Below are 13,987 nucleotides of genomic sequence, written 5' to 3'. Positions count from 1 at the left end.
TTAGCCAGATGTCTGCTTATTGTGGGAGGGGTCAAGTTTCCTACACCATATCTCCTCATTACCTCTCTCTGTGCCCTTCACTGTCCTAGACTGAGACCACAGTGGGAGGGGACAGGGATTGCGGAGTCCCAAGAAAGGGAGGAAGAGATCTGGGGCTAGAACCTTAGGCCAGCACTGGAAACCCGCAGGCTGTGCTTGATTTGACCTCTTATGGTCTTGCAAATTCTCCAGTTATGCATGGCTGAGGTTTCAAGGGTGCCAGATTAGAGAGATTCAACCTGTATCAAGTTGTTTTTTCCTGTTCCAATTATGTATAACTGCAGGCTGAAGCTGAAAATACACAAACTAAATTAAAGAAAAACAGTTACATACAACTATGTAGCATATGGCTTAACACAGAAACAATACTGTGGAGAATCTAAAAACTTTCAGCATCAACGTTAAATTAATAATGCTCAGTCAAACTTTGTGTGATGCTGTGCCTGTCCTACATTGGGCTCTCAGGGATTAATAGAGGACAAGGGACAGTGTACAGGAGGTACTAAATGACAGAAGGACTTGTAGAAGCAGCCAATCTGTGCTGGTCAGGCCGATATAAGAAGGTATAGATAGCTAACATGAAAACCTCAACTGGAAAAACTGACCAGACATTATTGAACCATGGTACTGGTTAAACAAACAAGTTTTCTTATTTCAGTTTAAGATTCATTAAGGAATAAAGGCAAGAAATGTAAAAAAAAAAAAAGTTACAGTTGGTAATAAGGACAAAAAACACCACACAAAAATCACCACCCCCCTCAATGAACTTCAAAAAGGCTTTAGTTTATGTTATTTAAGACAGGCAGTGTTTTTGTCCAACAAATGTCCTCTCTGGAACTATTCTGAAGTAACAGGAAATGTTCTCTATTATACCAAAGCTTGATGATATTGACAACTAAATTGGCTATTTGGCCTGCCAGATTTATATTTCACTTCAGTAATGGAAGAATGTAGCATCTTGCTCTATTTCAAATGTTAGTGATACTTAAACTACTATGTAATCTTTCTATGTACAATTCAAACTTTCTGTGGTAAGTGATATCAAAATTGAAATGCTGTTAAGTACTCTGGGATTCTTCATAAGCTTAACATATGGCAAAATGGAAAGAAAAGCTGTATTATTCAATATCTTTTACAGAAGTACAGAACGTGAAATGCTGCTCAAACCTTTGAAAATGTTTTTCAGATACATCTTTCTAAAAATATCTGCACTGAGAAGCAAGGAAAAAAGTCAGACTTACATTACATATATGCACAAGTGCATGTATAACTAACTAAGATTCAGCTTATAACCACAGTTATCGCATACACAAATGAAAAGTGAGCTGTGCAGCTGGCCATTTGTATGCTGTTACTTTGAGTATGTAATTGAAGTAATCACACAAATTAAAGCCCAGTCCAGCAAAGATGTAAACATACAAGAGAATTTTTACCAAAACCATCTTTTATTCATACCAGTGATAGTGATACAGTACACACAGATCAATCCTTTCTGTGTATAAAAGTGAAATAAAAATAATTACCCCAAGTATGTAGCATTTGAAACTAAAAAAAAAAAATTAAACGCTACTGAGATTGAATAAATTGTCAACTGAAATTTATCTGTCAACTAAAACAATAAAAATAATTTCACAATGTCAAATTTTTTTCAGCAGCTACCCAGTTGCTCCACTTTTATTTCCTGTCAATCAAATTACTGGTCCTGAATTCATGCTGCATCATTTGCTACAGGATAGACACTTGCAAACAATGTCATAGCTATGCCAAAGCTGTTCTCAGCTAGTATTTAAATCATATCCATAAATTATGCTGTATGTTTCTTAAAAGTGGGTTCTATCCTAGTCTAGGTGAAAGGCAAAACCAATCATGTTTGAGTACCTCTACACTGGAGTTGGGATCATGCTTCTCAGCTGCAAAGACAGTCACATGCTAACTCTGCTTGAGCTCACACACTAAAAATAGCAGTGTAACAGGTAGTGAGTACAGCAGCCAGGAATAACAAATCTATGAACATGCACACCTGGACCCATGGGTATCTATACAAATGGATATCCCCAATCACTGCCCATGCTACCCTAGCTACACTACTGTTTTTGGCACACTAAAACACTCCTGCACCTCCAATATTGACCAGTGAAGTCACTCACCAGCCCTGAACCCACCAAGTATATGGACTGATTTAGGTAGAATCAGATACCACCTTTCACAGAATCTTATAGTGAGGCCTAAGTTCATAGAATCAGAGAATTCTAGGGCTGGAAGGGACCTCAAGAGGTCATTTAGGCCAGCCCCCTGCCTAAAACTAAATCATCCCAGCCATGACTATGTCAAGCCAGGACTTAAAAACCTCTAGGGTTGAAGATTCCACCACTACCCTCGGTAATGCATTCCACTCTCTCACCACCCTCCTGGTGAAACAGCTTTTCCTAATATCCAACCTATACCGTCCCCTCTGTAACTTGAGACTATTGATCCTTGTTCTGCCATCTGTCACCACCGAGAACAGTTTCTCTCCACTCTGTTTAGAGCCCCCTTTCAGGAAGTTGAAGGCTGCTATCAAAATTACCCCTCATTCTTCTCTTCTGCAAACTATATAACCCCAAATCTCTCAACCTCTCCTCATAGGTCATGTGCTCCAGCTCCTGAATTATTTTTCTTGCCTCCCGTTGAACCTGCTCCACATCCACATCCTTTCTATAGTGGTGTGGGGGGGGGGGGGTGGCGCAGAACTGTATGCAATATTCCAGATGTGCCCTCACTAGTGCTGAGTACAGGAGAATAATACTTTCTCTAGATCTGCAGGAAATGCTTCTTCTAATGCACCCCAATATGCCATTAGCCTTCTTGGCTACAAGGGCACACTGTTGACTCATAGCCAGTCAGTTGGCCCTTGTTTTTCACAGAACATGTTTTCTCGGAAGATCCATCGGAAGGGCTTTCAGTTCACCTATTATTCTAGCACGGAGGATGGCTAAAAGAAGGACACCTTTAATGAAAGAGGCAGATATTAAAAAGACTGCCTGCCCCCAAAAAATACTAATAAAAAAAAAACTCTTGGACCACGTGCCTGCCCCAGTGAAATACACACAGGTACTCAAAGAAGTACTCCTCACTCTCAGCTTTGTGCCCATTCCTCCAGATCCCTTGGTCTGACCGCCAAAGGAGCTGAGCATCTACTGCTCCAACTGAATTCAGCTGCAACTGAGCATTCAGCACCTCAAGGTATTTCAAGCTGAACAGTCCAAAATTAGAAATACACAATGCTTGCCAAAATATGGTTTAAATAGTAGGCTCAACATCACATATGAAGTCTGTAACATAGACAGGTAAACAAGTGAGCCCTCTTATACCAGTCACCCTCTAAACACAAAGCAAACTTTCTCTTCCTGCAATCCTCTACCTCATTCTGTACATACCTTACCATTTCTAAATCAAATGAGACAGCAGTCCCACATACAACCTTATTAATTCCCAACTGCAGTCCACCATACCATTTCCTCAGTCAGGCTCTGTGCCAGGAGATGGAAGGCTCTTACTCTGTGTGTTGCCAGCAGCAAATGGCATCAGTAAATGACCACTAGCATCATTTGGTGGATCCCAGGGGGCTATCACGATAAAACAGGCCCAACTCTCTCAACTGTTCAGGCATACACAGACTGTCTATTCCTTTGGCTCTCAATGTAGTATGTGCTAATGCTCTTTTAGCAACAAAAGACTCAGCCTTGAGGTGTGCGCATTCAATTATTCTAGCACACTGCCAACCATAAAAGAGGAAAAAAATGGGAATTTTCTACAATTTACAACTCAATTAAACTCACAACTTGACTTTCAGTAGGAAAAAAAATCCTAAGGCATTTATACAGCTCCAGAGAGTTCTTCAATTGAATTTCAAAAGCCTGATGCAAACAGACAGTGTTACAGCACTCAAAGTTTGCAAGAGTGTTTTATAAAGGAATTGTTTGACAAGCCACATAAAAAAGGTCATTTCTAGTTCCATATTTAATGCCACAGGTGTATGTAAAACTTTACAGATCAGTTGCAAAAATTATGAGTGCTTAAGAAAAAAAATCTAAATAAACATGATAAATACTTGCTTGATTCAGAGCACATTTTGTATAATTTCAGACTAATATATTCATAGTCACCTGAGGATTAGGATCTTTTAAAAAGATTCTTATAAATGTATCATTTTTTTAATCATACACATTTTTGTAACAAATGATATTATTTGCACATTTAAGTAATTTGTACCTCATAGAGTGTGTTATATGTTGTTACGGTAACAGTATTTGTATGCAGCATCAACCTCTCTCCGAGAAGAGTGAAAAGACTATGGGTATGCATGATTTCAACCTTTCGTCTGGAAGAAAGAACACAAAAATACAAAAAAGATTTGTTGAAGATTTGAAGTAGATCCCAAAAGCAGAAAAGTAATGTATTTTTCTTGGTATCAAAAACATTTAAATTCAGATTTGGAATTTATAATATTTATCATTTAATTTTGTTTATTATTTAATTTATCATCATGTAACACTGAAAACTACTTTAAGCTCTTTATGAAAAGTTATTAAGATGTTCTTGCCATACTGAATGGCAGCCAAAATGCAGTTTTATGTGAGATGGTTTTCTGTTTGTAACCACCTGTACACCTTCTTGCCCTCAAAGTTGCTCATCAGAGACCACTTCCTTTGGTAGAGCCTAGCCTGACAGCTGTAACCCTTCCATGGCAAATCTATGAAGGATTCCATGCACTGGGGAGATGGGTGACTGATGAGCAAAATGAAGTGCTTCCTTTCCCTCACAAGACTCAGTGCTATGCTTCCCTATGTCTTCCAAGAAGGGTACTTCAAATTCTGTGGGTCTTATTACCAGTCAGTGTCTGTGCACAGCTTTAGTTCAGACAATAAAACACTCCTAATACATTTCTATTAAAAATCCAATATGAATAATACAAAATCCTGACGTGTTGTGAAATTCCAGCTGAGTGGAATATTGTTTTAGCATAGTGCAATGCAAGTCAAAATGCTGTGTCTTAAAAGTAGAGAAGGATGCACCTCCCATTCTCAGATAAATCATGAGGGAAATTTAGCCAAATATTATTCTGTTTAAACATGTATATAGTACCATAAATATGCACAGTATTTATGGTATATTGCCATAAATCCAAATAGTGTTTTAAGAATAAAATGTGGGAAATGAATTGCAAACTCCCTATCCAGAAACATCTACAGTCTGGGGCTATGTCTACATTAGACCAATCTGTAGACAGAAGTTTTTGCTGCAATCTAGCATAACTGGTTGGAGGATTTAGTCAGTAATGTTTATAACACACTTTGGCTATGTCTGCACTAGCATCCCCCTTTTGAAAGGGAGATTCTAATGAGACACGTCGGGCGCAGCTCATCTACACGGAGTCCTTTTCTAAAGGACCCTGTGTAGATGAGCCACTTGTGATTGAAAGCAGCACTTTTGAAATGCTGCAGCTGCCATTATGCTAATGATGTGTTACATATTCGTTGCAACACATCATTAGCATATCCCAAAGCATCTCATTAGCATCCATCTTTCGAAAGGAGAGTGCAAGTGTAGACACAGCCTTGAGATTCTCAGGTGAAATGCAAATTAGGAAGAGAAAATATGACCATCAACAGCAATTTGGGCTTAAATCTCTCGAGAAAAATTCCATCCGGGAATCTTTCCTTCAATTAACTATGTCTCAAGTTAACTTTATTGATCATTGTAGCTTACAGCCCCTCAGGCAAAACCAGTGTCTCTACAAATATTCTGGCCTAGATTCATTGCTATTTTTTTTAATCTCACCTTCATTCCTGATCATTATTTTTTTTCTTCATCATCTACATTCTCTTTCAGAATTGTTATTCCCCCTGGAACTGCCATCTGGTGTGCTGATTGTGCCACTGAACATATCTACCTGCCTTCTGGGGCACCCCACCACCTTCTTCTGCTGAACCAGAAAATCTGGTCTCCCCCAGCCAAGGCACAAAGAAGGGCTCAGCTAAAGCCCATTGACAGGATCCAGGAACAACTGTCAAAGGACTAAAACCCCAAATAAATTAGTCTATGCATGAAATTTTTACATGGAGAAAGCTCAGGGTTGTTCTCTTTATCAACGTAAGAGAGATATACAGAGTGGTGATGGGTCTCCTCCCCCCATGTAAGAATCATTTACACTGCTTGATAAGTAAAAGTATGTTATTTAGTATAAAAAGTAGGATTTAAATGATTGCAAGTGAAAACAGACAAATCAAAATGATTTGCTAATCCAAAATAAACAAAATATATGTCTAATACACTAAGAAGCTTGTTACATGAAAATTCTTTCCATAACAGTAGTTCTAATCATCTTTCTCACAGCCTAAGTATTTCCAGCAGGCATCTTGGGAGGTAAGCTTTGGACTCCTTGCACCTGCATCCTCCCCATTAGGTCAGTTTCCCACTTCCATATCTTTTTTTGCCTATTTTGTGTTCAGTTCAAACTTCTCACCTTGGCGGTGTCTACACTAGCCCCAAACTTCGAAATGGCCACGCAAATGGCCATTTTGAAGTTTACTAATGAAGCGCTGAAATACATATTCAGCGCCTCATTAGCATGCAGGCGGCCGCGGCACTTAGAAATTGATGCGGCTCACAGCTGCGTGGCTCGTCCAGATGGGGCCCCTTTTCGAAAGGACCCCACCTACATTGAAGTCCCCTTATTCCTATGAGCAGATGGGAATAAGGGGACTTCGAAGTTGCCAGGGTCCTTTCAAAAAGGAGCCCCGTCTGGACGAGCCGCACCAATTTTGAAGTGCCGCGGCCACCTACATGCTAATGAGGTGCTGGATATGTATTTCAGCCCTTCATTAGTGAACTTCTAAATGGCCATTTGCACAGCCATTTCGAAGTTTTTGGCTAGTGTAGACATAGCCCAAATGTCTTTAAATAAGACTAATACACACTTTTTATTCCAAATAGTTTTTCTTTTCATAACTCAATTGTCTAAGTAGGTCAATCACATCTCCAAAGTGTCAGATTTAACAAAGTTGATCTAAAATACTTACCTTTGCCTTAACCACATCCCATGTTCATTAATAAAATTCTCTTTTATACTTTTCATAAATTGTTATCCTGAAATTTTAGGAAATACTGAAAACTGATGCCAGATAACATTCTCATTCCAGGAAAAATGGACGTATTTTCCATCAATCACTGGCTTGGCTCTGTTGTGTCATAGAATCCTACTGGATGCTACTCTGTCATACCCTACCACACCTTTCCATCAATATGGTTTTAACTTCTTGAATAAAAAAAAGTAGGGAGAAGGGTAGCCTAAATGACTAAACAAAGGGCTTGCTAACAAATATTCCTGAGTTTTCTTTTGGCTCTGTCATTGATGAAAATGTGCAACTCCATGCAAGTGATTTAACTTGTCTGTCACAGTATCATCTGTTAAACCTAATTAATAATATATTCAAACTCACAGGGTGTTACCAGGTTTAATTATTAAGCGTCCTGGCATCATTTTGAAAATGTAAATATCCACATAATCATACATTAAAATAATTTGGTGCTAGATAAAACAGCATTTGGGAAACTAAACCAAACCTGTCCACATGCTCAGTCTAAATTTCATTTTTCCATATTCCACTTTCTACATTGTACTTTTGTATTTTAGCACCATTTACATACTTCATCTTATGTTCATTATGTGTTTGTATAACTAATCTTTATATCTTAGCTTTTTACGAAGTGTTTTATTAATCCTCACTTTTATTTATTCCCCTAATTTGAAAATGTTTTTATTTACCATAGAAGCAACATGTGGCTTTACCACTGCTGCTGCATAGAAGGGAATAATCACTTCTCTCACTCTGCTGGCAATGCTCCTACTAATGCAGCCCAACGTGCTGTTAGTCTTCTTGGGAACACAGGCGCATTGTTTCCTCACACTCAGTTTCTGCAGAACTACTGCTTAGCCAGGTGGTTTTCAGCCTATAGCAATGTATAGACTCCACTCTTGTCCTTGTTGAAACTTACCAGATTTCCTTCGGCCCAATCCTATAGTGTCTCTGTCACCTTGGATGCTATCCCTACCTTCCAGCATATCTGTCACTTCTCCCTCACAGTTTAGTGTCACCTGCGAACTTCCTCAGAGTGCAATCCAGCCCATCTTCCTCATCATTAGTGAAGATGTTGAACAACATTGCAGACGTTTATCCCTAATGCAACTTAAAATCCAAATAACTGATCAACTATTTTAATGATCCCGAAAATACTGAGTTATGTATGTACTGCATTGTCAGAGATATACAGCCATACATGAAAACAATACATTTAGTTTATCAACAACATTATTTGGATTTTGTTTTGTTTTTAAAGCAATTTTTGAACTATTTTATGTGATTGTTTAAAAGTTACCATTGATTTTATTTCTTAAATTAATATTGTATAAGAAATTATTCTGAAAATTAGAAATTTTTCTGCACTATGTATGTATAAAAATAACAACCTCCGAATAATTCATCATAGGCACTACAGTTAATGCATCTTAAGCACTTTCTAAGATATCAGGTTTTGTGTTTTATACTGAATATTGCAAAGAAGAAAACAAGGGTTATAATTTATGCTGCTATGACTACTTCAGAAAGTACACTTACTTGTGTCCCAGGTGTTTGAGAAAATATCCCAGCACCTTCAGAGCCTGCACCCAGATACTTTCACTTTTGGAAGCCAGCAGTTTATAAATCACTCTAAAATGAAAATAAACTCAATCAGCTTATTCTTTCAGTTACCACAAACACTATTTCCAAAGAATCACTTAACATATGTGAAACCAAACAATAAAATAGTAAGAAAAGCTAAGAAAATAAAATACATATATAAATGTAGGAATTATGTTGGAAACTCAAGCTATCCTGTAGCATCAGAGTCATGGTCCCTTTAAATTAGGTCCCAAAATGAATGGGAAATAATTTCAGTTTCAGTCAAATGAAATTAAACAGTCAAAAGGTTTCTTCCAAATGAAGAAACACAGACATCCCTCTACCTAATCCAAAGTTCCAGAGACAATGCTGCTTTCCTTCCACCACAGTTCCATTTGAAAGAAAACAAAAAACAGTTCTACACTCCTTGAGCAGCAGGACAGTTCTGCTGCGTTCAAGACAAGTGGTTAATTCCCCAGTTAGACTTTTCATCTAGCCAAGGTCAGATTCAGGGGTTTTATGGCACAGTGAGAAACTAGCAACAATTCATTCTTGCACTTCTGCTCTGGAAGCCTCTCTGTTTTAGTCTTTTTTGATAAATGACTAAAAAAAGTCTCCTGTAATACTTAAAAGAAAAGGGAACCTTCATACCCCATCTGATTTTTTCAGTATACCTGATAGGGCAGCACATTATATTTCAGACTGAACTGAAATTAAAAATCTCCTAGCATGTCTAGTTTTCATAAACAGAATCCCAGCTGGAAGATTTCACTTAAACCTCAAAATGACGTTATAAATGGCTTCATTGCTTGAAATAATAAAATGCTAGATTTAGTATACTCCCTAACTGTATTTGTACTCCAAAAGCAAGCAATTGCACTTTTTATATCTGTGGAAAGGAAAGAGGTTGGACGGAGATTACTTTCAAAAGCATATTCTCATTTCTTCATCTTACCGTATCCCATTTCTTTGATCAAATGCAGGTATCATAGATGCTGGATGTTCTGACATTAGAGCCACTAGTAACTGCAGCACATCATGAATATTTTCATCCTGTATGACAAGCATCAAAATCTTTTTACAAAATATTCCTAATTGAATGCTTTCCATACATTTGGTAGAATTAATTACAGTACAAGATAAGTAATTTTAGAAACCTACCTCATGCATTGTTAATAAGTAATTTAATATACTCTGCAGTTCATCTTCCTTGACTCCTCTATCCTATAAAAAAAGAGATATTTCTTCAGACAGAGAGTTCAGATTCTGCAAACACTGTCCAAGAAAACCATTGATTACGAAGTCTCTCTAAAATAGGATACTGCTAAAAAGTAACTCCTTAAACTATCTTATGAGTGAAATACCAGAATAAAGTCAGAGGACTAGATTCTCTCTCTCATTCTACCACTTTCGCAGTGCAAATGAGATAGTCCCTTTCCCCACTGAAAGGGATTTTTACAGTGTAGGGGTAACTGGAGCAGACACAGTTATCATTCCAAATTACGGCTCATTCCCATAGTTCTGGGACATATCTGGAGAAAATGAGAATAAGAGCAGAGATGTGAGAAATGCACACTGAATGCTGCTTGCTGGCTATTCTGAAGTGACAGATGACCCCTTGGAGACTGTTGTCATCTGGGACAGATAAAAGCAACTCAAAGATTTCTCTAACCTGTACCAGGGCCAGACAGAGCATCAAGAAGCTGTAATTATCTTTCTGACTGCCCTCTCCCCTTCCTGTACAATCAGATCTTCTACCACAGTGTAGACGACCACAGAATTTGGCCAAATGCTTTAAAAGACCCTATAGGAGCAGATTTGGAGCCTGAATCTTGGGTCTAAAAATAAATATGTTGAAACAGACATAGAAACAGCATAATATGGCTGACATTAAATATCCTAAAAGTTAATTGAATTCTGAGTCGGTATTTGGGAAGGGGGCAATTTTTTTCAGGGGGGGGAGGGTCGGTGGAACATGGCCCATTATCAGCATCAATCAGGTTTAAATCAAATGAATAGCTAGGAATTACATATCTAGTGATTTATTAGAAACTATTCTTTATCTATCTTGGTTTGTTGAATTTATCAAACTGCTAACATTCTGCAATAGGTTATTTTACCTTCAGTATAAGCTGTTTCAAAAACAGGAGCATAAATGCTCGTAGTGATATGATTTCTTTCTGTGATGGCCGAGGACCTTCTGGAAGAAACAAAAATACCACATTTTAAATGTACTTTATACAACTTCTGTTAGCAAAAGCAGCATTTTCAAGGGATTACATTTCCTGAAACAGAAGTAGTACTATACTAACTACATGTAAGTTAGTATTTGCAAACAATAAATTTTCAGAATTATATTATGTATAGATAAAATACCCTATGTCATGAAGTTTGTTTTTCAATGAAAAGCTAATCATAGTTTTTAACAGGGACACAGGAGCATCTAAGGTCAGGCAGATGGGCTTACAATAATTAAGCAAAGTAAAATCAGTTAGATGGAACCCTATACAGAAGGGATTTTATTTTTAAATTTTAACTTGCTTGTGGCATTATGTGCATTAAAAACTAATCTGACATAATCAAAGAGAAATTGCCAGCTCAATCAAATATCTATAACAGTGGCACCTAAAAATACATTATCTACAATACTTATCAGTATTTCTTACAACTGTTCTTAATGAAAGGCTATAAAAATCTAAAAAGCTCAATGAGAGTTAATGATCAAATAAACATCACTATGTATTCATTTGTTCATTTTTTTTAAAATTTTGGATTGCCCATTCTTCTGTACTGAAATACTGTATGTTAAATTGGAAAACTACCATGCATCTTTCCTGTTTTTATGGTGAAACCTTGCACGCAATTTTGGTAGTATACGTAAAATAGCCTAATTCTACTTTTTCAGGCACAACTAACTTGCATAAAACCAAACCCTTTATTTAAGTGGCCCTATTTCTGTCCCATTCCATGGATAAAATATCATTAAGAACCACTCTCAAGCACATTTTCTTAGTCTCTGAGGTCTTTCTCTGAAATATAATCACTGTTTGCTCAGAGTATTTTAAAATATGGACATTATTATTAGATATAACACAAAAGCAGCAATCTTTTAAAAATAATTTATACATGTGAATATTGTATGCATCATGCAACTGGCCTCTTCCCACATAAAATGCAGATATGCAGTTGGATTTCTACGTAACAGCTTGCAAATACACCATCCAAAGCATGCGTTAATAGATGGATTCTGTGCTCCTAGCCAAAAGGTCCTATAATCCTAAATTCTATGGACTTAACATCACTGTGGTCAGAAAGCATACTCTCATTCAGACAGATGCAGTGCATTATGCCTTTCCAGATTGACCCACCTTAATCCCACTGACAAAGTAAGGGTTAAGGTTGGAAGAGAGTCATGGGTAGGTTTGGATATGGACAAAGAAACGAACCAGGTGAGAAACTATTAGACTTTGCTACAGAGCATGAGATGGTGATCTGCAACATGAGATTCCAACAAAAGAAATGTAGGCAGTGGACATGGCGATTGAATGATGGGAAGTCCAAGAACACGACAGATACAATTTTGATAAGAAGATGGGTAACATCAGTACAGCAGTGTCAAACTTTCCACGGCGTGGATATACGCTCAGTCCACAACATAGGGATTGCAAACATCAAGACAAAACTCAAAAGAAAGCGTAACGCACATTTTAAGAAAGGAAGAGACGTGGCAAGGCTATGTGAGGATGAAGCAGGGAATGCATACAGAGCAGAATGCAAAGAGAAATTAAGAATATCGCCACACAGAAAGACCTAGATAAGAGAGTCTGTAGTAGGAAGCATATAAACAGAATGAACAGTGTGTGTCCAAAAAAAATTGGGACAAAGTCAGGCAAGGCAACTGTAAGAGAGTGCTCCTTCTGGGTTCTAGGAAGTAGGCAAGCACAAGTCTTCCCACAGGTAACGGCTCCTCCACCAGCAAAGCGGAGGAACTACTGAGTCCAGGGCTCAAATAAATATAAAGCACAACAAAAGAAAAAACAAAGATGCGTGAAGGGCAAAGTGTCAAGGGAGCCAGCAGATGCAACACAGGGGAACTCTGAATAGATGAATGAGGAGAGGGAGGATTGGAAATAGACCTCACAGCCACAAAGCATCTCCTTGGCCAACATCCACTTTGGCCATTGCTAGCAGGAAGTTGACAAGGAGGTCTAAACATCAAGGGGTATTTAAAATTGAAACATGGGAGGAGAAGTGCAGCCAAACAATCACAAAAATTACGTGCATCAGGACCCCGAGATGGGACTGCAACCTGACCCACCCTAGGTTGGCATGCACCAGGGTCTCCCGCACACTGCTAAAGGGACAGGTATTGGGGCAGGAGTGAACTGCATGTGTGTCCATACTCACAACTCTGTGCAGGAACCACCAACTGACATTTCTATAAGCTGGGAGATCAGATACAATACAAACTGTCATTCCCCCTCCCAACAAAGACTCCTCACCCTCAACAGATGGCAAGTGGTTCCACCCTTTAGTATTGGGGTGGGACACAAAGGCAAGGACATGCAAAATATGGAGAATAAGGTGCATAAAGATGTGCCCTTGGTGTGGTTCATAAGCAAACTGGCTGGAGAGTGCCCTATTGGTTCAAATTATACAAGGGAATGGTATGGGGAGCCTTATGGGGCAGGGTGCAAGGGAGTAGTGTGAAAGAGAGATCTTTAAAAGCCTCATTTGGTGAGAGAAGGGGAGGAGAGAGTGCTGCAACTAGTTCTGCAGCAGCTCTTGAGATAGACTTCTCTAAGGTGAGAAGCAGTTCTCCTCCCTACAGAGGAAACAACCAGAACTCAGTGCCTCTTCAGTAGGAGTAACACCTGTAGGCCAATAACAGGCTGACAACACCCTAACCCACTTCCAGCAAGGGGGCAGGGAAAATGTCTTCTTTTCTTTCACGCTGGAAAACTGGTTTCTTTTTATGTGCTGAAGGAGCACTCCTTGGGCCTGTACTGAGGCCTACTGGCAAGAGAAGGGAGTGGGAAGGACAACCATTGTCCAGGGTGGGACTGATTTACTACAGCCCGAGCACTGCCAAAGACAGAAATGCTAAGTCTCGCAAAATAGAGGGAGGTGCCTTAGATTTGTGATTCCCAGCCTGGGGTCTTCTGACCCCTGAGGGTCCACAGGGGGTCCATGAAAAAAAATAAATAAAAATAATCAAAGAAAATGAGTGTTAAACTGCAAAGTTA

At 38.5% G+C, this 13,987-nt stretch overlaps 1 protein-coding gene across 8 annotated transcripts in view; it reads right to left on the bottom strand.

The window, feature by feature from the left end:
- The window catches only part of NBEA (neurobeachin), a 776,083-nt gene that overhangs the window by 560,114 nt on the left and 201,982 nt on the right, over positions 1 to 13,987 (bottom strand). For all 8 annotated transcript variants that reach the window (XM_074986506.1, XM_074986516.1, XM_074986543.1 and 5 more), the window contains exons 14-18: positions 10,862 to 10,941; positions 9,903 to 9,965; positions 9,697 to 9,794; positions 8,697 to 8,789; positions 4,291 to 4,399 (exon numbers count right to left, since the gene is read on the bottom strand). In XM_074986506.1, the coding sequence (XP_074842607.1) occupies positions 4,291 to 4,399; positions 8,697 to 8,789; positions 9,697 to 9,794; positions 9,903 to 9,965; positions 10,862 to 10,941 (443 nt within the window). The remainder of the gene's footprint in view (positions 1 to 4,290; positions 4,400 to 8,696; positions 8,790 to 9,696; positions 9,795 to 9,902; positions 9,966 to 10,861; positions 10,942 to 13,987) is intronic.

This window comes from Carettochelys insculpta, chromosome 1 (assembly GCF_033958435.1).
Source record: "Carettochelys insculpta isolate YL-2023 chromosome 1, ASM3395843v1, whole genome shotgun sequence".
In the NCBI taxonomy this organism is placed as follows: domain Eukaryota; kingdom Metazoa; phylum Chordata; order Testudines; family Carettochelyidae; genus Carettochelys; species Carettochelys insculpta.
The sequence above is the reverse complement of the archived record's forward strand: the minus strand, read 5'-3'. Positions and strand labels throughout refer to the sequence as shown.